At 37.9% G+C, this 27,322-nt stretch overlaps 1 protein-coding gene across 2 annotated transcripts in view; it reads left to right on the top strand.

Annotated features, from left to right (window-relative positions):
* Smarca1 (SWI/SNF related, matrix associated, actin dependent regulator of chromatin, subfamily a, member 1) overlaps window positions 1-26,900 on the top strand; it is an 82,175-nt gene extending 55,275 nt beyond the window's left edge. For both annotated transcript variants that reach the window (XM_041646830.1, XM_041646829.1), the window contains exons 19-24: window positions 7,166-7,288; window positions 10,537-10,669; window positions 13,473-13,591; window positions 13,703-13,915; window positions 25,093-25,203; window positions 26,264-26,900. In XM_041646830.1, the coding sequence (XP_041502764.1) occupies window positions 7,166-7,288; window positions 10,537-10,669; window positions 13,473-13,591; window positions 13,703-13,915; window positions 25,093-25,203; window positions 26,264-26,335 (771 nt within the window). In that variant the 3' untranslated portion in view covers window positions 26,336-26,900. The remainder of the gene's footprint in view (window positions 1-7,165; window positions 7,289-10,536; window positions 10,670-13,472; window positions 13,592-13,702; window positions 13,916-25,092; window positions 25,204-26,263) is intronic.
* Window positions 26,901-27,322: the final 422 nt, after the last annotated feature.

Below are 27,322 nucleotides of genomic sequence, written 5' to 3'. Positions count from 1 at the left end.
AATACAGTGGGATTATTTGTGCTCACAAAGGGTCCTGCCAGGAAGTATAATTGGTGTACAAAACAGTCTGGAAGATGAAGGCAGTGCTCTCTAAGGAGCTGCCACTTAAGGTGAGATCTACTAGATGTAGGATTGAGCCTGTATATATTGATTGAGACGCCATGTTTTCTGCGGGAAAGAGGAGGCACTTTTCCAGAGGTGGAGCATGAGATATGTATTGCTCACAAAGAGGCTGAAATTTAGCGTTGGAGTAAAGGACCCCCCTAAGATGCCTTTAAAACAGGGATGTGAGAGGGTGACAAAATGATACTGATCTAAGCATTCCTTGTGTTTCATGATGTTCCAAGTTCTGTATAAATATTAGATGGGCATCCTCACTGGAGGAACTATGTCTTTATTTTACAAATGAAGAACTTTTCTCAGAGTTGTAGGCCTTATAAGTGGTAAAGGATGAACAGATTTACATTGTGCAGAATTATTTAAATTTTACTTTGTGTGTGTTCCTGTGCATGCCATGCCCACAGGAAGAAGTCAGACATGGCTTTCTGGAGTTGGTTCTCTTCTTTTATCACGTGGCATCCAAGAACTGAACTTACATTGTCAGACTTCTGGGGCAAACATTTTTACACACTAACAATCTCACTGACCCTTGATTTATATTTTCTGATATATTTAACTTTATTTTATGGTGTGAAGGTGTCATACTGCCTGGAACTGGATTTACAACCACTTATGAGCTACCTTGTGGGTGCTGGAAATTGAACCCGGGTCCTCTGGGAGAGCAGTCAGTGCTCCTAACCACCCAGCCATCTCTCCAGGTCTTGATTTATATTTTCAAATTATTATTTTGGATGTTAAAGGAGGAACAGTGCATTTATTAGGAAAATCTCCCAGAAAACTGTTGAAATATGAAAATAAAAAATGGTGCTGACAATATTGACCATAACTGTGGCAGGCATGGTGTTGGTGATGGCAGGAGAGCTCTTTTCCTGCCGTTCTTTTCCTACCTTCGTGCTCCTTTCAGTACAAAGTGCCACCACACTTTCTAAAGATTTGCTGTGAGTCTTATTAGGAATTCCTAGCAGAGGATTTAGCAGGCAAATACCACATTCTGGATGTTGGCTCTTTCTGAACTTTGTTTCTTCCCTTATTTCCTAAGAACTATGGGCTTGAGCTAAGGTAGATTATCTCTCTAATTGGAAGGGTCTCATGTTTGAGTTCAGAGTACAGACAGATCAGCATGGCACGCTAATCATCTGCAGACCTAAAGGATAGGGCTGGAGAAATGGCTCAGAGGTTAAGAACACTGGTTGCTCTTCCAGAAGTCCTGAGTTTAACTCCCAGAAACCACATGGTGGCTCATAACCATCTATGATGAGATCTGATGTCCTCTTCTGGTGTGCAAGGCAAAATGCAGATAGAACACTGAATACACAATAAATACATTTTAAAAAAAAGGCTTGACGGTGGTGGCACACGCCTTTAGTCCCTACACTACAGAGGCAGAGGCAAGTAGATCTCCATGAACTTGAGGCCAGCCTGGTCTACACAGTGAGTTCCAGGACAGTCAGTCAGAAACCTTGTCTCGCCCCCCCCCAAAAAAAAAAACCCAAGATTTTTGGCTGGCAGTGGTGGCGCATGCCTTTAACCCCAGCACTTGGGTGGCAGAGGCAGGCGGATCTCTGTGAGTTCGAGGTTAGCCTGGTTTACAGAGTGAGTTCCAGTACAGGCACCAAAGCTACAGAGAAACCCTGTGTCGAAAACCCAACCAAACAAACAAAAACCATAGCTTTATATGGCGCATCTTCTCAAGAAATACCTAGGATATTGTGTAGGTGGAAGTATGTGAATCCTCAAGAGCCCAAATAAAAGGATAGCAAAGATTTATTAGGAAACACTCATGAATAACAACAAAGTAGAGAGCTGCCATGGTTTTCTGTTCTGCCCTGGGTTGAATGAAAGCAGCAATCCAATCTTCCACCACTACATGAGAGAGTACATGCTTTCCTTTCTTTCTTTCTTTCTTTCTTTCTTTCTTTCTTTCTTTCTTTCTTTTTCTTTCTTTCTTTCTTTCTTTCTTTCTTTCTTTCTTTCTTTCTTTCTTTCTTTCTTTCTTTCTTTTTGTATTTAAACTGAGAATACTTGCTGTATATATTTTATTAAATTTATTTTTTTTAGAAAGACTTTTCTCATTTTACGTATCTATCCCAGTACCCACTTTCTCCCTTCCTCCCCCTCCCTCCACCTTCTCCCTACCCTTTCCTCTTTCCACTCCTCAGAGAGGGTAAGGCTTCCCATGGGAAGTCAACAAAGTCTGACACATCACTTTGAGGCAGAACTAAGCCTCACCCCCTATATCTAGTTTGAGCAATGTGTCCCTTCAAAAAGAATGGACCCCAAAATGCCAGTTCAAGCACTAGGGATAAATTCTAGTCCCACTGCCAGTGGCCCCACAGACTGCCCAAGTCACACAATTGTCACCCATATTCAGAGGGCCTGGTTTGGTCTTATACAGATTCCTCAACTATCAGTCCAGAGTCAGTGAGCTCTCACTAACTCAGGTCAGCTGTTTCTGAGGGTGTCATCATTATGGTCATGATCCCTTTGCTCATATTATCGCTCCTCCTATCTTTGACTGGATTTTGGGAGTTCAGCCCAGTGCTCCACTGTGAATCTCTGCATCTGCTTCCATCAGTTGCTGGATGAAGGCTCTATGATGACAATTAAGGTAGTCACCAATCTGATTACAGGGAAGGCCGGTTCAGGTACCCTCTCCACTATTACTTAGGTTCCTAGCTGGGTCATTGTTGTGGATTCCTGAGAGTTTCCCTAGTTCCAGGTTTCTTGCTAGGCTCATAATGGCTCCCTCAATCAAGATACCTCCTTTCTTGCTCTCCCTCTCTGTCTTTCCCCATCTCGACCACCCCAGTCTCTCATGTTCTCTTCCTCCCTCCCCTTCTCCACTCCCCCTCCCCTTCTGCCCTCCTCCATCTCCTCTTCTGCCCTCCTCCCCCTCCCTACTCTCAATTTCCTTAGGAGATCGTGTCTAATTCCCCTTTCCGGGGGGATCCATGTGTGTCTTTGTTAGCGTTCTCCCTGTTACCTAGTCTCTCTGGGGCTGTAGACTGTAGGCTGGTTATCCTTTGCTTTATGTCTAATATCCACTTAGGAGTGAGTATAACATGTTTACCTTTCTGGGTCTGGGTTACCTCAGGTTTTCTACACACAGGTTCTCAAAAAATGCAACTGCTTCCCCTTTTTTGTCTATTTAAATTAATAATCATTCAAGGGTGTCCAATATTTTGACATTGCCGCATGACTGCCATCTACAAAGTTCACTCTCAAGACCCATACAATTGAGTTCTAAAACATAACAAAGAATCTGTGTTTTAAATAAGTTTATAGTTTCATGTTGTACTTCATTCATAGTTCCCCTTGGCCACTGCAGGTTAGATTATGGGCTAAGAGGAAATGGGTATTGTCTATAGCTGAGCACACTGTAGCTAATGGATATGATTTATCTATTTTGAGTCTCCAAAGTCTTAGTCTACAGTAATTGAGGAGAGGGCTAGTAAGGGATTCACTAGTTTGTGTTTTTGTTTTGAGACAGGGTTTCACTGTGCTATGCTAGCTGGTCTGGAATTCTCTGTGTAAATCACCCCTAGCCTCAAACTCACAGAGCTCTGTCTGCCTTTGCTCTTGAGTCCTGGGATTAAAGGTATGCACTATCATGCCTGGTATCAGCTCACTAGTTCGGAAACAGTTGGTGATGCATGTTTGTGAGAGTCTGCTTATTATTAGCTATTAGCCTTTTCATTTTCTAGTTGTCTCTCCTTCCATATTCAGTACACCAAGACGACAGCAGAAGTGTAGGTGGTAGGATTTTTAGTGAAAAGGTTTTGTTTCACTTGGGGCTGGGAAAAGCATTTATTTGCTTTTCTTTAACCACTTTGTGGCCGGCAGAGTCAATTCTTCCTTCTGGAAGCTTTGAACTTGCTGTGAGACATCTTCAGAGATGTTATTACTCTTTCAAATGAAAAGAGCTGATATTTAATATACTTACTTGTTCCCCAAATTCTTCTCATTGGAAGAGGGTGACAGTTGAAATTTTAACTGCAGAATAAAAGGTCCAGGTTACCTGGAAGTCGTGGTTGATGTAGGAGCATGAGCGAAAGAGCTTTGTCATATTTGAAGCTGAAGAAAACTTTAGGACATTCCAACAGCTGTCTCCAAAAAAGATTTCTTTAGGGACAAATGTAAACATTTGACAAATGGACCAAGTTCCATACACTTTGTAAGCTTTGGTAATATGTCATTTTGGGCTGCCTGTTAAACTATGGGGAGCTGATTTCAGGCGACTGCTCTCATGTTCTTGTGCTGCCACGTTTAATTTTGCAATCCATATTTCTAGGAAATCTCGCTGTACTCCTAAGCAATAGAAGTTTTTCACTGTCTCGTGGAATCTAGCTCCTTTTTAATTCATTTTATTCATTTCTTTATCTTGAAGAAGAGGGAGAAGGGGAGAGAGAGAGAGAGAGAGAGAGAGAGAGAGAGAGAGAGAGAGAGAGAGAGAGAGAGAGAGAGAGAGAGAGAGAGAGAGAGAGAACACTACAATGTGCCTATGGAGCCCAGAACAGCTTGCTGTAATCAGTTCTTTTCTTCCCCATCTGAGTTACAGGGATTGAACCCAGTTGGAAGGCAGGCCCTTTGGCAAGTGCCTTTATCTCCTGAGCCATTTTGAATGAGACTGCCATCCCACCAGCCCCTCCATTTCAGTCTTAGTTTGTGCTTTTCTATTTCTTTTGTCACCACACTTCATTTCCAAGTTATGGTGGCTCAGAAACTCTCCTGCCTCTGGTAGCTGCTTTACTTTACTCCATCTCCTGGAAGGATTACATTGAAAATGCTGCATTTTGGTACTTTATTTCCTTGATCTGAAGTCTTCTATGAAGTTTGGGACCCTCTGAATCTGGCTGTCTGGTTTTGATTTTTGGCCCTTTTCTCAATATTAGTCCTAACAGTTTTTTTCCCCCAGTGCTTGCGATAGAACCCAAGCTTTTATGCATTCTAGGTAAGTGTCCTCCTGCTCGGCATACCCCGTACCTAATATAACTCCTGTGTATCCCAATGCATTTCTGCCCTCATGCCTTTGCTTATACTGCTCCAGTTTAGAAAAGTCATTGCCTCCCATCGCCTCAGAACTTTATTTATTTATAGGTTTTAATCACTGCCCAGTCTTTCATTTCATCTCCTTTCCCCTTTTTATGCTGCCGCCTACTCTGCTTTTCTCTTCTCTTCCCTTCCTGCAACTGCCTCTCTCTTTTAATCTCCCCTTCCCTGCTTCTGTCTCTCCTCTGTCTGTCTGCCTGTCTGTCTGTCTTATTCGTGAGCCATTCTCCTGCCTCAGCCTCCCAGCTGGTAAGATAAGAGGATGTGTACTAACACAGTCTTTCCTTTCTCGTTTTATGAGATGCTCTTGTCGTGTAACGCAGCTCTCCTTGGACTTACAAGGCCGACCCAAGCTGGCCTCAAAATTGAAACCCTTCTACTTTGGCCTCCAAGTGCTAAGATCACAGTTGTGTGCCATCATACCTGGTGAAACTAGGATGCTTAAATAAAGGTCAAAATCAGAGAACTGGTTTGGGAATTTCTATGGGCAAGGACTGTGTCCAGTAACCAGTCCATACTTACTTTAGCACTAAGAGTACAATGGACACTTACTCAATATATTCTGATTTGGTTATCTAATACCGATGGTTACAAATGAATCTGCTTTTTAATATACAACATTTCTTTTTAAATATATATTTGGGAAGTTTTTATCTGAAGAACTATTGGATACAATACTTTTAAAATGCTCACCTTTAAGTTATAACGATGCATTTTTTTTTTTTCCGAGAAGAGAAAGGGTTCCTGTGTGTAACAGCCCTCACTTTCTGGAACTCTCTTTGTAGACCAGGCTGGCCTTGAACTCACAAAGGTCCACCTGCCTCTGCCTCCCGAGTGCTAGAAATAAAGATGTGTACCACCATGTCTGGAAATAGGTATAACAATGAGAAAAATATCCTCTAATAAATGTTATAATTTTATTGTGGTATTTCTATTTGACATTTCTAGGGAATGAGTCATTTATATTATGTGTGCATTCCAAACGTGGAAGACTTACGGCCAAGCCTCTTTTTTTTCACGTTTAGTGGAACGCTATAAAACACACTCCATATGTTCTGTACCTGCTCTCTTAAATCACTGAGCTGTGGCATGGCTTCAGATTTTTGTAGTGGTGCTAGAAGACTTCAAGGCTGGAACCCAGATTTGCCTTTCCCTACAAAGAATGCCGTCTCATGCTGCTGAACCACAGTGGACTGTGTGCACACCGTGATACCCTGGAACCTCCCGAGCTACCATTTCAAGATGTAGACGACTGCTGGCTTCCTTATAGATCTGTGGAAGATCTGAGGGTCTTCTGTCCTCAGTGCTGCCAGTTCATGTTCTCTTCTCAGTTGTCAGTGCTTTTACAGTCCTGTACCGTTGTTATTTCTGCTGGCCACTGCCAGTGTACAAGTTTTCTCCCACGAATGATGATTCCATCATAGCTGTTTGTGTACTATACTATACACTCCCTCTACATACACTTAACTTCTCTATTTCTTTCTATCTTTCTTTATCTTGCCAGTCTTCTAGATTACCCATTTTATATCAAATACTCTGCGGTTACAGCCTATAGCAGTGAATAAAGGCACTCTATTGTTTTCACACCTTAAGATGACCAGAACATTGGCTATTGTCTTTAGGTGCATTTTTGCCTACCCTGCTGTATACTAACAGGGGGCTTTAGACTTTTTAAATGCCAAATTGTGTGCTTATTCTACATAATGCCATAATATAAGGACTTATTTCGTTCTATGGCATAATGAGACTTAGAATACAATATGGCATCTATTTACCAATGGACTGTAGTCCTAAAATATCATACTATACAGTAGGAGAATGGTTTTCATTAGGGTAATACCATACTGGTAGAAATGCAGAGAGGCCTGTGTGCCATCTGCTTCTGAGTTTCCACTGTTGACGGTTGAAAGGACTCCCCAGATTGATATATGTATGTACACTGGTCTTCATTATTATTTTCTTATCAGTTTGTTCATCATTTCTCTTTTGATCTTAGGTTCCAAGGAATCCTGAGAGCCCTAATCCAGCTGTCGCTCAAAGAGAAGAGCAAAAAAAGATCGATGGAGCTGAACCTCTTACACCACAAGAGACTGAAGAGAAGGACAAACTTCTTACACAAGTAAATTATTTTAAGTGGCTGAACTTCTTCTAATCAGCAAATAGAAAAAGTATAAATAATACCTGCTTTTTACTGTGTAGGTCCAGTTGTCTTGATCTGATATACCCATAAACAAATATTTTGACCACATCTCTTCAGGTTTTAGAAAATTTCCTTAGTAGAACATGCTCTTCTGGAAATACTGGGGTAACATATACATGGGAAATAAAATTATTAAAATTAAGACATGTTTTCCCCATTATAATAAGGTCAGTGAGTCCATATTTGAATTTTGATAAATAATAATTTCTAATATATACCTGAAAATTAATTTCTTTGATTGACTTAATCTCTGAACTGTACACCATTTTTTTTTGTTTATGAAAAATTCCTTTTGAAAGAAGTCAAGAGTTCTCAGGGGAGAACTTGAATACAATGATGAGAAATGCCTGAAGCATTTTCATGTGATCATTGTGTAATTAATGGCTCTACATTAAATAGGGAAGGCTCCCACCTTAGAGCTTTCAAGTCTTTGTTGGTTTAATAAATTTCATATCACACTTCTGAAATGAATTTTGGCAAAATAAACAAAATGTATAGTTGTGGCACTGCCTTAGCCAACTAAATCTATTTCTTCAACACTTTTTGGAACAATGCGTACGGTACTGTAGCAGACAGTTCTCCAGTGTAATTGGTAACTGATAGTTTGGAATATTTCCCACACAAAAGAAGGGTTGCTGCTTGAGGTAACGTATATGCCAGTTGTGGAATGTGCTTTACAACATCACACTGTGTCCCGGGAATATGTGTTAATAAAAGTAAAGTAAGAGTTTTGTATTTATATATGGATGCAGTCCTTTTCCTTTTAATAGCATATAATTTTGCTGAATGAATTTTCACAAAATACTTTCAAAGTTTTTGAACAATTGCCTGGAAGTCACCAAGTTTAGCCTGAAAGGATAATTGTAGTTGGCAGAGTTTTGAGAAGTACCACAGAATAAAGCATTTAAATATTCATGTTTTCTTTTCTTTTAATTTCAGAACTTATTTCCTGAGCACAAAAATAAAGTTGTGCCCTTTGAATACTACATTGCTTAGAATATATTCTGAATATACAGTATAATGTGAATATGTAATCTCGATCGAGATAATTGACTTTATAATTAGAGACATAATTAAGTTTTTTGTCCCTAGGAGTTGAATTTAAGCCATCTTTTTTCTGATTTTACAAATTTGATGCTTGTTTTTTCAGTGTTTTATGTTTCCCATGATGGCCTTGACTTCACTCTGTAGTTGAAAGGATGACCTTGAACTTCTGATCCTCTTCTGAGCATTGGAATTACAGGCATATGCCACCATGTTTGGTTTATATGCTGCTGGGACTTGAACTTAGGGCTTTATCCATGCTAGGCTAGGTCTCTGCCAGCTGAGCTACATTACCATTGATGGAATAATAATTGTGAAATGACGTAAAACTCTGGTTCTTACATATTTTAGTAAAAACAGATATCTAAGTAATATTCTGCTGATAGAAATTTTATTTATAAATATAATCTTTTAAAAGTCACTTTATTATTTTGGAGAGAGGCATGTGCATATTGAGGTATGTATGCAGAGGACATAGGACAACTTTTGAGAATCAGTTCTCTGCTTCCACAGTGGGATACAGGGATGGAGCTCAGGTTACCATGCTTGTGTGGTGGCAGTTTCAACTGCTCTTCCATCTTGCTAGTCCCTTTTTTTTTTTTTTTTTGGTTCCTGTCCTGGAACTAGCTCTTGTAGGCGAGGCTGGCCTTGAACTCACAGAGATCTGCCTGCCTCTGCCTCCTGAGTGCTGGGATTAAAGGCGTGAGCCACCATCGCCTGGCTTTGCTAGTCCTTTTGAATACAATTTTGACTAGAATACTACTTATCCACTGTAGTTTGGATTAATCTAAAAGACTAGGAAAATTTTTTACCAGATTCTTTCTGGATTTTCTTTCAGTGTTCTTTCAATGCAATACATGCACCCCCCCCCCCCAATTTACATGGGAACAGACCCATGGGAAAAAGTCACTGAGACACCGAAACATTAGAACTTAAGAATTTACATTAGAATTTATATCAGAATTGTATTTTAATGTTGTAGGCATCTGGAAAATATGGAATTAAGACTATGCAATGTCTTAGGATTATAAATCAACTTAAAATACTTGAAAAGCACATCTCCTTGAAAACAGAAGAGCAGTAATTTCGTAACATTCCAAACTCAGCATTTGAGTTCACATTACAGAAAGAACTTTATAAAGGGGTTCATGCTAAGTGTTTTAAACTGCTTTGCTTGCATCACTGTACAGATAGTGATATAACATAAGTAGGTTAATAACTGAATTTATTAATTTATCATCTATTGGTGATTGAAAGACCCCAGTGGTGGGCAGTCTTTCAGGCTGAGGAGACCCTCCCAAGGAACAGCGAGTCACTCTTCGGATGCAAATAGCAAGAGGCTTTATTCAGTACACAGGTACCTGGGGCGACTTAGTCTCTCGGGAGACAAGCGCGCCTGCAGACTGGGGGAAGGTCTTTTTATAGGAAAGAGGGCAGCAGAAGCAGATTACAGAAGCAAATGCATTGTTAGTGGTCAGTTGGAATGGGGCAAGGGGCACAGGTGGTTTTTCCTTTCCCAGCACAGATGTATGGGAACAGATATCCTGTTAATTGATGTCCTGTCCGAATCTATGGATATAAATATCCTGTTTTGCAGCCAGGGACCCTGACCTTACTCTGCACTTACAGTCGTTCGTCAAAAGCTTTGTGAAATGACGTTACAGCAGCCAAGCTGGGATCTTTCATAGGGGGAGTTGTCTCTTCTGTGAATTACTGATATTCTAAGTTGGGCACATGTGCTGACTATAGGCATCCTGTTTCCCTAAGCAAACGGGATGTTCTCATGAGAGCCGGCTAGCTGCAGGTCCTGAGAGGGTCCTGAGGGTCTTAAGCGAACAGGATGTTCTCATGAGAGCAGGCCAGCTGCGGGTTCTGGGGGGGGGGTGTCCAGAGGGTCTTTCATTTTTCCTGTTTCTAGTTTGGCTCCTTATCGCTTGGGGCCAGATGGCTGACCGGCTGACCGCAGATATCTTGCCTGGCTTCTCCGCCCTTGTTCTCAAGTCGAACTTCCCTGCTCTAATGTTACTTGTGTTGCTCCAAAGTTTAAGCCTGGCATTGCTGCTGCTTAGCTGTTTGTCTATACTGTGGGGGTCTTTCAGTGATGCCTAACTTTTTATCCATAGGGTTTCACAAACTGGACTAAGCGGGATTTTAACCAGTTTATTAAAGCGAATGAGAAGTATGGGAGAGATGACATTGATAATATAGCTCGCGAGGTAGAGGGCAAATCCCCTGAGGAGGTCATGGAGTATTCAGGTTTGTATGTCATTTCGAACATGATACTTTATTTTAAATGTATGCATTTCTTTGAAATAAGATTTATTTTTAAGTGTATGTGTGTGTGTCCCTGTGGATGTATGCTATGGATGTGCAGGTTCCTATGATGAACAGAAGAAATACATCAGATGCCCTGGAGCTGGAGTTCAAGGTGGTTTTGAGCTGATATGGGTGCTCGGAACCAAACTTAGGCCCTCTAGAAGAGCAGCAAGTGCTCTTAACCACGGAGCCATCTCTCCAGCCCTTTTCTTTGTTGTTAATTTAGTTGTGTCTTTGTTCAGAGATGTTGCTGCTGTTGTCAATGAGACGGAAGTAAGGATGTACGATATGTCTGCATTTGTACACTGCTGTCTCTGGGAGGCAACTAAGGAAGCTGAGTGAAGCTCTGCATAAACCAAAGCGAAAAACTCGGCATGAGCTTTTTATTCTCTCACTTCTCTGGTTTGGTCTTTTTAAGGTCTAGTTCTGAAGCTTCTGGTGAGTGGTTTGAAATACTCATTGTAGGTCATCCTTGAAGTTGAGAGTTCTTATCAGGCCCATTTAGGGACTCAACTGCCCTCAAGGAATTCAATCAGGTAGTGGCGGGCCCTATTAACTTAAGGCAATTTAGAATAGATCTAAAAAGATTTCTTGGTTAAATCTGTTCAGCGGTCCTTGAATCATTTCCCTCTCCTACTCAGCTGTGTCTTTAGCCTCAATCAGAATCAGAATAGCTGCACAGAAGCGTGTGGCGTTAATATTAATTCTTGTGTCAGATCGTATCTAAACGCAGGCTTCAAAAAAGAAAGCTTATTAAAATCCCTTAATCTATCTGTTGTCTATGTGTGGTTGAATTTCACATAGGCTGAACTTTCAAGTTTAGTCTGAATATCAAGTATTTAGAATCAAGAGCATTTTCCATAAAAAAAAAACAGTGTTAAAATGTAGTATGGTTTCTTCCCCCCCCCCCCAGTTATTTGAGATAACTACCGAAATACTGTGTTTGTTAGGAAAAAAGATTACAAAACACATAAATAAATCCAAGTGTGATCATTAGTAGGTGTAGCTTTTCATCTATCTAGAGTCCTTGTTAGTGCTTGAAGAAAATTCGTTGTAATTAGAGAACACTCACTCTGTTTTTTACTTCTAGAAGTCTAAAAGGAAATTCCGAAGTTAGTTGTGTCTGGACTTTATTTCATATAACATCGGACTCCTGAACTTCCTTTTCTTTGAACACTAGCATGACACTACTATTTGTCTTAGGGTTGAAAACCTAGCTCAAGGGCATTTGGGGGACAATAGATGGGAGAGAAATATTTTCGTGAAAGCCGAATGAAAAGACAGTAAAGAGCAAGCATACAAAGGGACCCAGCATTGGTCTGAGACAAGCTGCAGGTTACAACAGTGTTTCTAAAAGGCATCAGGTAGCCAGGCATTGGTGATCCATGCCTGCAGCCCCAGCCTTCAGTCTGAAGTGGGAGAATCATGAGGTTGAGGGTAGCCTAGTTTGCTTGTTTGAGGCCAGCCTGGGTGTAGTGAGAGCATGTTTCAAAAATATAAGGACTAAGGTAGCGTGGCTACGGCTCTAGGTTTTGCTCACTACACTGAGATAAAGAAGGGAGGAAAGAGAGAAAGAAAGAGAAAAAGGAAGGAAAAGGAAAGAAAAAATACCCTGAGCTGGGGTTTTAGTTCAACTGTAGAAGGTCCTAGGTCTTATTCTTTTCACCATGAAAACAAAAATGACAATGAAAAAATACTCTTTGTCAGATGTTCCTTTAAATTTGTCACTAAACCAACTACCGTGAAATGAGTGTCAAAGACATGTACAGTGAGGTTGTCTCGAGAATTTTCTTTTTTCTTTTCTGGAGTTCTATGGAGCAAGCTCAGGGCCTTTAAGCCCAGGCAAGTGCCTCTACCCTGGCTCTCTATATACTATCAGCCTTTCTGGAGAACTTTCTTCAGAATTGTCATTCATCAGATTGGAGGCTATGTCGAAGGGTGGGGAGATTTGAGTGGGCTTATTTGACTGGTAGGAGAAGAATTGAGCACAATTGGAAATTCAGGAATAAACTGTATCATAACATAAGACGTTGTGTGCATGTGTGTGTGTGTTTGTGTGTGCACCGTGCTCTTGCATGCACACTTACTTGTGTATTTGATCACATGCCCGTGTGTGGGTGTTGAATAAGTAGAGAAATGCATAAATGAACATAAGTGCTTAGACAAACCATGAAGTGCTAACATACCTTTCTTGTTAAGCTCCAAAAATGAAGAATTTGAGAAGGTAGATAGTGTCGTTAGGCCTTCCCTGAAGTCATAAGATGTGACTTATTAATGCAACAGATTATTTGGCTCATCTATAAAATTTGATTGGGTGGCTTGGTGATTTAAATATTCTTCTGTATGTGTCCAGTTAAAATCCCTCATCTTTAAAGAAACTCTAAGTGACTGTAAGTATAAGAATAGTGAATGATTACAGACATAGCCAACATTTCTGTAGAAATCACCACTTCATAGGAAAAAGGGGAATGATCTAGTAACGGATTTACTTTATTGTCATTTTGCTTACTAGAAGGCTATATTTACATTTATATGCTTATGCTTCCCACTTCTGTTTCATTTTATGCACTTGGTTTCTTTTGTATCACATTTGGATAAAATGATAACTTAAGAGCATTTAACAATTGATCATATTATATACACCTAGATAACCCCATACCTGCCTGTTAATTCTTTACCCTCTAACTCCTTGGATTCATTTGCTTCAATGATAGTAATTTAAAGTAATAACTTTCTTTTTCAGCTGTGTTTTGGGAACGCTGCAATGAATTACAGGACATTGAGAAAATTATGGCTCAAATTGAACGTGGAGAAGCAAGAATTCAGCGAAGGATCAGTATTAAGAAAGCACTGGATGCCAAAGTACTGTATTCTATTTCAGTGTATTCATAGTTTACTTTATTTGCTGTAGTGTTTAGCTTTGACTTGTTATGGAAATCCAGTTAAAAAGTGCCATTTTGTTGAAACTTACAGATTGCAAGATACAAGGCTCCATTTCATCAGTTGCGTATTCAGTATGGAACCAGTAAAGGAAAGAACTATACTGAGGAAGAGGACAGATTCTTGATCTGTATGTTACACAAAATGGGCTTTGACAGAGAAAATGTGTATGAAGAATTAAGACAGTGTGTACGGAATGCTCCCCAGTTTAGATTTGACTGGTTCATCAAGTCTAGAACTGCCATGGTATGTATTTCTTTTGTTGCTTAATTTTGAAAAAGTACACATTTCTTGTCTTCTCCTTCACTTACTTCTTAGTTAACACTGCTTGTGATGCTCAGTTTGGTCACCTGGTTTTTGCTATGATTCCCAGGGATTACCACTTTGTGGTACATTTTCCCTCTGAAGCTAACCAGGCGAATTTTGAGGTTGTCCTGTCACCAACTCCCAAATCACAACATGGAGACTTATTATTAATAATAAATGCTCGCTTAATAGCTTGGGCTTGTTTTTTAGCTAGCTCTTATAACTTAACCCATTTCTATTAACCTGTGTGCTGCCCTAAGGCTCTTATACTGCATCTACTTACTGTCCTTGCTTTTCTGCTTTTACTGTGTCTTCTTACTTGTGTTCCCTTCTTTCCAGCATCCTCTCTGCTGGGAAATCCTGCCTAGCTATTGACTATTTAGCTTTTTATTAAACCAAGCAGAGTGACACTTCTTCACAGTGTACACAAAGATTGTTCTGCAATTAGATGTAGGGACAGAACAGTTTCTTGACAGGGTTCTTCAGATCATTGAAGTAGATTGTTAAAGAACAATGTAGACTTGCTTTTAAAATCCTCTTTCATTTTGACTGTCGTCAGAATTCAGCAGTGAGTTGGTTTGCCATCTTGCTCAGAGTATCTATGTCCACATTTAGTAGACAACTTCTTTCAAAGCCATGCATTTAGATTTCTAGCCCCAAAAGTTTTCATGCATATAAAGATGTAATTTAGAGCAGAACTAATAGTTTGTAAAAGAAAAATGCTTAACTGCATTTTCTAGGAAATCACATTTTCGAGCATATGTGCCCTTTTGTGTGATGAAACATTTGTTGAATTCTGTGATATTTCAGTGGTATTTTACTAATTTTTTAAAAGGTTGGGAGCTTGATGTTGGGTCTAGTTCCTGCAGTTATTAAACTAAGGCAGTAGGATGAAAGAGATCCAAAGTGCAAGAAAAGACGTAAGCTGTTTTCATTAAGATGATTGCAGAACTCTATGTAGCTGAACTCCATTACCAAGGAAAAAACTACAGTATATTAACAACCACTAGATGTCTCTGAACTCTCGTGTAAAGATTCTTATTTTTCCTCCATCTTCTTATTTATTTTTTTGAAACATTTATGTCTGTGCTCTTTCTTTCTGTAGATATTTAAATCTTCAGAGCATATTTGCCAAAAGGCACATATTAAATATATAAGTAATCATGAATTGGAATCTGTATTTTGTCTATTAAAACTGAAGACACCCATGTGTTCTATTACCATTTAGAAAGTAAAATTTCTAATTTTTACAGAACCTTTAAAAAATATAGTCATTTATTTTATGCTCCAATATATTAATTTACGTTTTCTAGCTAAACTTTTCTATTATGCTAAAATTTGATTTTTCCTTCTAGCTAGTGGATACATTTTACTTATATTTCTTGAATTAGAGTATGCATTGTATGTTTAAAATAAGTACATATTTATGTAATCCTTTTAGATTATGTTAATATCAATAATTATGGAGCTCGAGACATGGATTATTAGTATTTCTAAATCATCTTCCTCCATTTCCTTCTAAAATAGCTTCCTTTTTAGTGAATAATTTTCATAATCTAGGGAGAGAACCTACCCTCCCGAGAGAAGCAGCTGTGGTTTCTGTAATAGAAAACATTGGCTTCATTGAAAAACCCTGTTTTCCAACTAGAGGATGCAATCTGATTCATTTTTGTGACTATAGCTGTGCTTAAATGAAAATCTTTGCAATGATTGATCTTGGCTTACTGAAAGGTTCTTCTTTCCCAGACACATCAACAAATAGCGTGAAATCTTTCTTTAAAAAAATGTAAGCACCTTAATGGTTATATTTTATGCGCAAATCTCAAAGTACTGAACTCATGACATCTGACTTAAGTAACACCCACAAATTGCTTAAAGGAGTGAATCTCCACTTCCACATATGCCTCACTTTGGAGGCCCTCAGTTAAAGTTGAAGAGTTTGAAGCTCTTCTCCGTTTAAAACTGCTGGCTGTATAAAAGAGAAAATATGATTCAGTTCCATCTCTCTGTGCTAAAAAAATTGTGAATTTTTCCTGGAGAAATTGTGTGGTCTTTAAGTAAGTAATCAGCCTCTATTGAAGTTCATAGACAAGTAGGAAGCATATGCTGAACTCAGATTTTCAAGTGCAGAGCATCTGAGTTGCCTTACCTCTCTCGTCCTGGGGCTGGGGATCTTAGAATAGGGCCTTAGTGTGTGCTCATTCAAAAAAAAAAAAAAAAACCAAAAAAACAAAAAACAAAACCCAAAAACTACTATGAGAGGAAATGATAATATCTATGTGCAGTATCTCTTACATGATGCTGACCTGTCCCTGCATCAACCATTAGCTCATTAATTTTCTCGCCATCTCTGCTCATGTCTTAGTGACATAGCAATGTCAGGAGAATGGGAGTGTTCCGAAGGTGGTAACACACTAGTCAGCTCATTGGACAATACACATGGGGAAAGTACCTAGCCTTCCATCAGTAATGCCTGATTCTTCTTAGTTTCCTTTGAAGTACTTAAAGAAAAAAAGGAAAATTGAATTCTCAGAAATAAACATTCACTGATCAAATGCTTGTTGTTTTCTCTATAAGATGACTTTGGTTCTTAAGTTTAGTGAAAAAAATTCTTACCTTTCAATTGCCAGAGAGCATTGTTTTTCTCTTTAGCCAGCCCAGGAAGCTGGGTGTTGCTTTGCCCGTGGCCAAGAACATTACGGTTGAAGCTGAGTATTAGTAGTTAGTCATTACAATTACCCTGTCTTTTGTAGTAGTTTAAATGAGTTTTGGCGATAGCATCTCAGAGAATCACATACTGCTGAATACTGGGTGATAAAAATTTCATGTTATTAGTTTGTTTTCAAATCACAACTTTATTATTAATGAAATTGTGCCTTATTTAAAGGTAATAAAATGGCATTTCTCATTAGAACTGTAGGAGAAAAAACTACTTCCTAGAAAATATTGCTATAGCTTTTTTATGAACTTGCTTCCCACTTTATATGGTTATCACATTGGCTAGTAAATGATAATTAGGTTATTGGTTCCACACAGAATGCTTTTTTTCTAAATATTCAATCTAGTTGGAGAGGATGTTTCTTTTTAGATGTTTTAGAGGAATAAGAGGGAAATAGAAAATTTCTGGTTGTTCTATAACCACAGTGATGCTTTGTTGCTTATGATTTTATATTGTATGTTAGTTCTTAATTGCATGTTGACAGCTAACAGTGATATTTTAGGACATTACATTCTTAATTAAATATAAGAAAGATTAATAATACACTGTCAACACTGATAACTACTAAAATGTCTGGCAAGCTTTTTCTTGTGTATGGCATTACATGTGACCTGAAAATGGAAAGAAAACTTCTAGAAGTAGGAGGTCAGAAGAAAAGAAGAGCATATGGGGAAGAAATACAGGCAGAGAGAAATGACTAAAACAAGTTTCATCTACAAATTCAGAGACACGCATGTACAGTGTACTTGTTTGCTTTATTTTACTTTCCTATCCCTTATTCATTCACTTTTGACTTTCAACCCTAACAGTCAAATTGCATCCCATTCTAGTTTCATATGGCATATAGACTAAGAATTATTTTTATATTTTTATAAAGAAATTCAAGGTAGAATATTTTGACATGTGAAAACTATACAATTCTAGGGTGAGTATTTGTAACTAGGGTTTTATTTGAACATAAGTTTATGCTCAGTTACAGATTTTCAGTGGATGCTACAGTGGAAGAGGTTAATAGTATCATAGAGACTATATCATTTGCAAAATTCAAAATATTTGCCACCTATTCTAGTTAAATTTCTATTGCTGTGACAAAACCCTGTGACCAAAAGCAACTTGGGGAGGAAAGGGTTTCTTTCTTTGGCTTACATATCCTGATTCACAGACCATTGAGGGATGCCAAGGCAGAAACTCAAAGCATGAACCTGGAGGCAGAAACTGAAGCTCAGACCATGGAGCAACACTGTGTAATGGCTTGCTCTTCACGGGTTGCTCAGCCTGCCTTATTATGTAACCCAGAACCACCTTCCCAGGGCATTGCTTACAGCATGCTGGGCCTTTTCCCAGCAGTCATTAATGTATTACATACTTGCCTACTGGCAATCTGATGAAGTTATTTCCTTAATTGAGGTTCCTCTTCCCAGATAACTACAGTTTATGTTGAATTGAAAAAACCCACCAGGATAGCACTCTTCTCCTTTTTGGTCACAATTCTCAGTGTAAGTTTTGCAAAACACAGGCAGAAACAGCCAGGTTATAATGTTTGAATTTTATGCTGCTTTGAAATTTTCTCCACAGATAAATTAATCCACGAATTAACCTTTACTGAAAGTTTTATGGAAAGAACAAAGTGTATTAAGGTATTTGCCATGGAAAAACACATGACCTCTAGTCCAAGTTTTAATAGAGTTCTCATTCTCATCTGCAATTCCATGAGCACAATCTTTATTCTTTTTATAATTATTGACATTCTGATCTTGGGGTTCCCACAAGAATCATTCATTAATTTCTCCTTATAACATTCTTTTCTATCCAACTTTTAACTTTTTCAAAACCTCTCAACAAGCTGTTTCCAAAGGCATCTGAGTCACATCATCAGGTATTCACAGAACAACTACATTTTTTTTATAAGGGTGGTGGATTTTTACATTCTTTTTTTTAATATTTATTTTTTATGTATACAATATTCTGTCTGTATGCCTGAAGACCAGAAGAGGGTGCCAGACGTCTTCACAGATGGTTGTGAGCCACCATGTGGTTGCTGGGAATTGAACTCAGGACCTTTGGAAGAGCAGGCAGTGCTCTTAACCACTGAGCCATTTCTCCAGCCCGAAAAACTACATTTTTGCAGCACTGTTGCAGGGAACTGCTTGTTTGTCCCGGCTGCCTGGTTAGCTTAGCCCCAAAATAACCACACAGAAACTGTATTAATTAAATTACTGCTTGGCCCATCAGCTCTAGCTTCTTATTGGCTAATTCTTACATTTTAATTTAACCCATTTCTATTAATCTGTGTACTGCCACGTGGCAGTGGCTTACCAGGTAAAATTCCCAGCGTCTGTCTCCAGCGGATCCATGGTGTCTCTCTGACTCTGCTTTCTTCCTCTCAGAATTCATTTCTGTCTTCTCTGCCTACCTATGTGCTGCCCTATAAGGCCAAGGCAGTTTCTTTTTTCATTAACCAGTACAAGCAACACACAGAGGGGACTCCCACATCACAGCTCTAGTTTTCTCGGTTATACTTTTCATTGTGATGACAAATGCATTAGAAAAACAAGGAAGGAAAGAGATATTAATGTGCAGGGTTCCTGAGGTTTCAGCCCATCAATGTAGGAAGCTATATGTGTGTATGGTGGAGCAGAGTGTCTTTGTTCATTATGGCCAGGAAGCAGAGATAGAGATAATCAGTGGACTTTCTCTCTCTCTTGCTGCCATTCCATTGGGACCCCCAGCTTATGGAATAGCTTTGTGCACATTCATTCCAGGCTTTCCTGTTCAATCCTCTCTGGAAGCACCCTCACAGGCTGACCGAGGGCTCTGCTTTACTATTCTGCATATGTCTCAATCAAGTTGACAGTCAGCATTAACAAGTAGATTTGTGTGTTACACGGTCTTCCAAGAATGTTTTACGTGAAGGATGGGAGAAAAGAGAGGATATTTACTCTGAACATGAAGTATTCGTGATTCTGCAGATGATTCTGCTTGAGTCACAAGAGCTGCCTTGAAACACAGAATTGTTAGGAGATGGGCTTATTTTCTTTGACTACACACTTTGGATATGGAACCAGTTGTTACATTCCGTAAGGTAACAAATGGCAGTGTTGCACAAAGAAAGGTGTTCAGGTTATTCAGAGTTGGAAGGGCTGAGCTTAGAAGGTAGTGAGCCTTCTGACATTGGAGGAAACCACATAGATGGCTGGGCTGCATGACTCATTAGCAAGGATCTATTATTAGGGATTCATGATCAACCTAAATAATTTTTAATGTCAACCCCTTTCTAATTTTGGGTCTAAGATTTTTATGAAGTGACAATCTGTATAAAGGAGTTTCTGAGCACAAAATGAACATTTAATTGTGTCACCCACTTAACCTTCTCAAAAATTGTCATGGAGATTCTTTTGTCAGTTAAATTACATGGAAACCTTTAAGGATTTTTTTTTTTTTGAGCTGTATATAACTTAGCCTTAACCATTGCTGTTACCTTGCATATGATTTGCCAAGTTGGCTTCTACTAAATATTATTTCAGAACCAGAAAAATGTATTGTGCTGAAATAGATTTGGGGCATGCTGACATTGAATTTTGCCACCAAGACTTCCAATCCACATTAGAATGCTGACAGCTAAGAAGTCCTTCCATGGATAAGTTTGTTTGCCCCTTTGAATTTCCCACATGTGTGAACACAGAATACTTAAAATATTTTCCACAAGCCGGGCGGTGGTGGCGCACGCCTTTAATCCCAGCACTCGGGAGACAGAGGTAGGCGGATCTCTGTGAGTTCGAGACCAGCCTGGTCTACAAGAGCTAGTTCCAGGACAGGCTCCAAAACCACAGAGAAACCCTGTCTCGAAAAACCAAAAAAAAAAAAAAAAAAAAATTTTCCACAGCTTTCAACACAGTGGAACAGTTTTCCAATTTGTTATTTTTTTATTGTCTTCTGTCACCCTTAATTGCTTTGGCATCTCTTTTTCTGAATCCCCTGTGTTAGTTTTCATTCTTCTAAAATCATCCCTAAATCAAGAGTGGGGAATTGATGAGAGAGTCAATTAGTCTACAGAATTACAGAAATTGTTTGACACACCATGAACCATTGCCTTAACCTCAGAAAAATAGGAAGCTCCATGGGAGGACAAGAAACAGAAATTGAAGAGAACAAAAGAGCTTGTCCTCTTTTTTGATGCTTTTCTGTAGAGTTTGTTTTTCTGTGTTTGGGGAAGTTAGTGACAGGTTCAAAGAAATAAAGGTAAGAGTTTATAATTGTAGTGTATTTTGAATCATTTTGAGATATTCTATCTCCTACATATAAGACTGTCTGAAAGTATTAGTATTTGTCCCCGAATCATTCATATGAACCATGAATATGTATCTAAAGATATCTGCAGTCACAGGCAGCTATTACTTATTGAGAATAATAATAGCTGGAGGGTATAGCTTAATGATTCAAGAATCAGCTTTATATAAAGAATCTATGTAGTTTCCTTAGAAACCAAGGATCAGATCTCATCAGGGTCAACTTAGCCCTTTCTATAATAGATAAATTGAATAACATGCTGTTTAATTTGTATGTGTATATATTATTGAATAAAACTATGAAGAGTATTTGGTCTGCATATTAAACATATCACCATGACTTTGGTAAGCCATGAACATTAGATTGTTATTACAGTGTTATTTGTCATCAGTTTATTTAACCTTGGGTAGTTATGAATGTCCATGAAACTTGAACAGTCTGGTGTTACATAATAATGTTTTTGATTGGAAAACAAAAATTTGTTAATGTGTAATATCTTTCTGGCCAGGCTTTCTTTTATTTTTTGGTGGCTTGAATTAGAGAACAGAAAATATTTGGAAAGCTGATAATATATATAATTTCAACATTGCCTCTGTTGTATGGCAGTTTTCTAGATCTTACTTAGAAAGATAAAACCTTTTTTAAAAAAAAACACTTGCCATTTCTTCCAACTTTATAAATTGCTCAAGATATAAAGCTTATTTTAGAAAATTTGGAAATATAGACATGTATAAAGAAGAAAATAAAAGTTATTAGTTTAACTACATGAGTTGCTGTGGCAAAAGCTCTTTTGAAATTTGTTGCAAATGCATCTTGTACAGAATAAACTGATCTTAGTTTTTCAAAAAGAAAATCTCAGCACTAATGTTCCATTCAGAGCTATTGGGTATTAACTACTTGTTAGCATTTCTTTAGCTACTTCTAATATCTATATCTTTCATTACCAAGCACCAAAAATTTAGTTTCCGGGATTTCCCTGTTTTCAGTGTTCTAAATTTTTTCTTGATATGTTTTATGTTTCTCTTTATTATTTTTATGTTTATTATGTTTATTATAGTGTCTAAGAATAGAATTGTTAAGGCAAAGGATGTTAAATATTTAAATATTGAAAACATTTCTTTGCTATTTCCAATTTATCTTCTCAAAAGGTAGTCCACTGCTCAATGCTGTAACAAAATACCACAGACTTGCTGGGGTAGGCAACACTTCTTTTTTGTTTTCTTGTTCTGGAGACTGGAACCCAAGATTAAGGTACCAACAAGGGTAATCTGTTGGATAGATGGCCACCATTTGCACATGGTGAGGTGATGGGAGGGTTAGTACCCTTCCCTTTCTGGACTTCCTTAACTTTAATTATTGCCATAAATCACCCCTCTCTAAATATAGTCAGAAGATGACATTGAACATCTTGGATCCCCAAAATATGACAGTCAGGGCTTTAATAGATGAATTTTGTGGAGAAGGTATAGTTTATAACAAATAATATTGCCATTCAACATCAGTGAATGAGAGTTCTCATTTACAGCTTACTGCAGCTAAGGATACATACTACACCTGAATAAGCACAAGGCAGGGACACATGGACACTATGAACATGGTAGAAAATGGCACTTCCCATTTCTTTGAGTCTTGCTTTCAGAGAACAAATTGTTTTTGCATATGTGTGTGCATGCATATATGTTGTGGAAGACAGGTTGGGCTAGTGCTTTACCACTGAACTACATATGAAACTTAAAAAAACAAACAGAAAAACAAAAACCAATTCTTGTACTAGGGATGGAGAAACGGAGCAGTGGATAAGAGCACTGGCTGTTCTTCCAGGGCAGTTGGATTCTCAGAACCCAAATGGTGGTTCATAACTGTCTCTAAATCCAGTTCCAAGGAATCTGATTATCGTTTCTGACTTATGTAGGTACCAGACACACATGTGGTGCACAAACATGCATGCAGGAAAATACTCATAGATATAAAATAAAAATCAGCCCTTAAATATTCTTTAAAAGTTTGCTGAGTTTTCTATTCTTATACTTTATCATTTTTATTTTTCTCAAGTTTGCTCTTAATTGCCAGAAATATATATATATATATATATGTATACATACATACACACACACACACACATATATATATATTTATATATATATATATTGATTTGAGTGTTTTGTTAGGCATTACTTATACAGAAAAAGAATAATTTGTGTAAGCATTATTTATCCTTTGGTACTAATCCATTATTTACCTTTAAATACAGCAAAGCATAAAGAGTTAATAATAGATGAGTTTCTATATTAATGAATCATATGTTTAATGCTTACCATACATTCATAAAATCTGTTTATAGTTTGAATGCATTGATTTCTTGGCAGTAAAATATAGTAGTGGCAAGGTTAATGCAAAAATCTTTTCAGATAATGTTTAGTCTGAATTAGCAAGTACAGCTCTAATTCCCAGAACTTGAATCCCATAAGATATGTAGTGAGCGACATCTGTTAGCAAAGAAGCTTTGGGAACAGCTGCGTCTTACATCCCTGCCTAGTGGTTCATGGTGAGCATCGGGAGTTGGAAGGTTCCAGAAAGCTTTGTGATAAAGAAATTTGTTTTAGCAAACCACAACCAACCAAAATGCAGTTGTGGAGCCTAGTCCCAGTGGATACATCTACAAAATACTCTTACAACTAAGTCTCATGGATCATTGGAAAAGAGGGAGCAGCAAGATTGTAAGAGCCAGAGAATCAGGGAGTTTGCTGTGAGACTCTGTCTCCTAGGAATGCCAGAAGCTACAACCATAAAGTTCCACTAACACGATTATCCAACCATGAGCTGAACAAAGAAAACAACAGACATGACTAAGTGGACAGGGAAAAGCCCATACAAGGCCTCAACCATACATGAAGAACCACAGGCAACCAAGAAAAGCTGAGAATGGGAAAGGTGTACAATTGGCTGTCAAGTACCAAAGGTCAGCCTTGCAAACACAGATCAAGTTATAATTAGGAATTAGGAATCTATGCATATACATATATGCATGTAATAACAATGAACAAGAGGCCATGAATTTGAAAGAGGACTAGGAGGAGCGTATGGAAGGGTTTAGAAAAAGGAAAAGGGAGGGGAAATGATGTGTTTGTATTATAATCTCAGAAAGAAAAAGAGAAAAGGAAACTGTTTTAACTTTTACAAACTCCGCATTTCCAAAACTTATTTTAGCCATAGAACATTTATTTATTCTTTCTTGTTTATGTGATTTATATTATCATTTTATTCTGAAATATTTATAGAGTAACAGAAAGTTATGAGGAAATGTGCAAGGAGATGAAATTCACCCTTCACACAGATTCCCCCAGTGGTAACAACTTGAGTAGCTATAGTATAATGTTGCAATTTGAAAATTCATGTCAGTATATTCCACAGAACTTGTTGTATTATCATTTGTACAGGCATTTTGTGTGTGTGTGTGTGTGTGTGTGTGTGTGTGTGACGTAGTGTTACCATTTGCAGATTTGTGGAACCATCATTTCCACAAGAGTCACTTGTACTCTCCCTAGCCACACCCATTCTTCTATTCTCCTCAGCATCTGGCAACCATTGATCTGTTCTCCATGTCTCTAATTCTGTCCTTATATAGCCAGACAGGGTGTCATATGCCTGTTCTCCTAGAAACTGGGAGAGTGAGACAGAAAAATTGCTGCACATTTAAAGCCTGTTTGGCTACATAGTGAGTTTCAGTCTAACATCCTGCTTCAAAAACATATTATAGAAGTGGAAACACATTAGACATAACCTTTGTGATTGGGCTTTTCACTCAGAATAATTCTCTGCACTCCATGGTGTTTTGTATATCAATAGTTCCTTCGCTTTTATTGTTGAGTAATGTTCCATGGTATAATGGAGCAGCTTGTTTAACCCATCACCCATTGAATGACACTTAGCTCTTCCTCTTCCTAATACAATATACAAATGGTATTCTAAAGAATATTCATTTGGTAGGGGGAGGGAGGGAGAAAAAAATACAAATTTTGGAAATTCTCTTCTACAGAAATGATGCAGTTAAAGAAGTATCTTAAAGGACTGAATCAGTTTTAGAAATTAAGTTCTTCATTGTTTCATTTAGGAATTCCAGAGACGCTGTAACACTTTGATTTCATTGATTGAAAAAGAAAATATGGAAATTGAGGAAAGAGAGAGAGCAGAAAAGAAGAAACGGGCCACTAAAACTCCAATGGTAAAATTTTCAGCATTTTCCTAACTTTTAGGTAGATTTCACTTTTTTACACCTTTACAAATGTTTATACAATGTTTAATGCCATCATGATGTCTGTTACCAAGCTGGGTTTTATGAAATGCTAATTGGTTTTAGACAGAAGAATCACACCACAAATATACTCCCTTTTTGTTTGAAGAACATGTGGTTAGGAACTCCCCTGTTACAAGACTCAGTATTTAAGAAATCCCTCACAAATCTAAGCAGAAGCATACTGCAAATGAGATCCTACGAATTGAGACTAGGTCGCCGTGGGAGTAGGGGAAGTTTAGAGTTGAGACAGGATGGTGTGGAGATTGAAACCTGGAGTTCTGAGTCAATCAAATAAGTCATTTGATCTTTGTGGAACTGTGTGTGCAAAGGAGAACCCTGAGCAGACAAGAAAGCTCTTTTTTTTGACAAGAAGTTAAGTGTTGGCTAAAAATGTGATTTTAATCCTGTCTGGTTGCTGTGTATATCTATGATTCAAATGTTCTTTAGAAGATCATCCTGTTTGAGTGTGTTAAGTAGACCACCATATTTTATTAAATCTAAGATGCTTTCTGTGGTGAGACACAGCATTTTTTGTGCCACTGAGAGATTTGATGCCAAGTATCATCTGTTATCAGTTGTAAGATACATCTTGATGTCAGAGATGCTCAAAAGGGAAAGAAATGTGCACCATAGAAGATATAAAATATGGTGTGTTAACATTTGTCTTAAATAAAAAAAATTCCCCAGAAAGTTTAATATTAGGCAGTTCTTTAAGAGTACATTTATAAGCCATGTGTAAGTAGATACTTGATGACTATTTTTGATGGATATTTTATGTCTTTTCATAAAAAGAAACACCTTTAAAGTTATTTTACATTGGGTTATATAGTTTGTTGGGCTATATAGAACATTAACTGTGAGTGTAACACTGAAGTGAATATACATCTTAAAAATTTTTTTTAATGCATTTACATCCTAGATTTAACATTGTTGGGCCATTTAAAAGTGTGCATATTGGAGCAGAACATTAAATCTGTTTCCATTTTAGTCACAGAAAAGAAAAGCAGAGTCAGCTACTGAGAGCTCTGGAAAGAAGGATGGCAAGAAGGTGAAATCCTAAAGCCTAGAAATAAAGTTTTAAATGGGAAACTGCTATTTTCTTGTTCCCATCTTCAAATGCTAATTGCCAGTTCCAGTGTATTCACGGTACTCTAAGGAAAAAAAAATCTCTTTGGTTTTGATTTCTTGCATATTTTATATATTTCCCAATCCTTTCTACCTGAAATGTGTAGCTTTCTATTTGATGCATTCTAGTATTTTGTGTACTGTATTTTGTGCATTTTGTGTCTTCATCAAATCCCTCTAAGTCCTTGGTTTTTGGATGCTCGTGCTGAGGTTTTAGCTTTTCTATGTTTTCTATGCCACTGCTTTGAAAGAGAACCTAGATTCTATAGCTGTATTATTGTTGTTTCAGACTTGAAATTTATATGGCTGTGGAAAAATGAATTAAAATGATTTGAGGAGAAAGACTTTTTCACTTCTTTGTTGCTTTTTTTTTCTACTGAGTCTGGGCTTGTATGTGTTACTGCACACTGTGATTAGCATAATAATTGTGTCTTTGAGGTCATCTAAATATTTTTTTCCTAAAGAAATAAAGGCTGAAAAAAATATTAAAAAAGCCTAATATTTGATACTGTGCTTGCTGTCAGTATGTGTTACATTTAAATTATTCTCTAAATATTCAAGTGGGAAAATATAATAAAGAAATGTCTATAAGAAATGTAATTATTTCCTATTTTTTTGTGCAATAGAAAGCAATTGTATTTACTGAATTGTACTACTCACTAGTATGTGTTTTGGTTGAAAGCTTAAACTTTGCCTGCTGATTTGTACATGGTCTTCTGTTCCATGGAGCCAACACGGAGGACTCTAGTTGTACCATTTAGATTCAGTAACAACTAAATTAGAAGATGGTGAAATGAGGGTTGAGCATTGCAGAAGGGCAGCTGTTCTCATTAGGAATGCAGTTAAGCTCAGGTAGCAACCTCAGAGCGTCAGGGATTTTGAACACCAACAATTTGTTTTTGGCTCACACTACAAATCCCAT

Source organism: Microtus oregoni, unplaced genomic scaffold, assembly GCF_018167655.1.
Source record: "Microtus oregoni isolate MIOR12 unplaced genomic scaffold, Mior012 000146F_ref0000122, whole genome shotgun sequence".
In the NCBI taxonomy this organism is placed as follows: Eukaryota; Metazoa; Chordata; class Mammalia; order Rodentia; family Cricetidae; genus Microtus; species Microtus oregoni.
The sequence above is the reverse complement of the archived record's forward strand: the minus strand, read 5'-3'. Positions and strand labels throughout refer to the sequence as shown.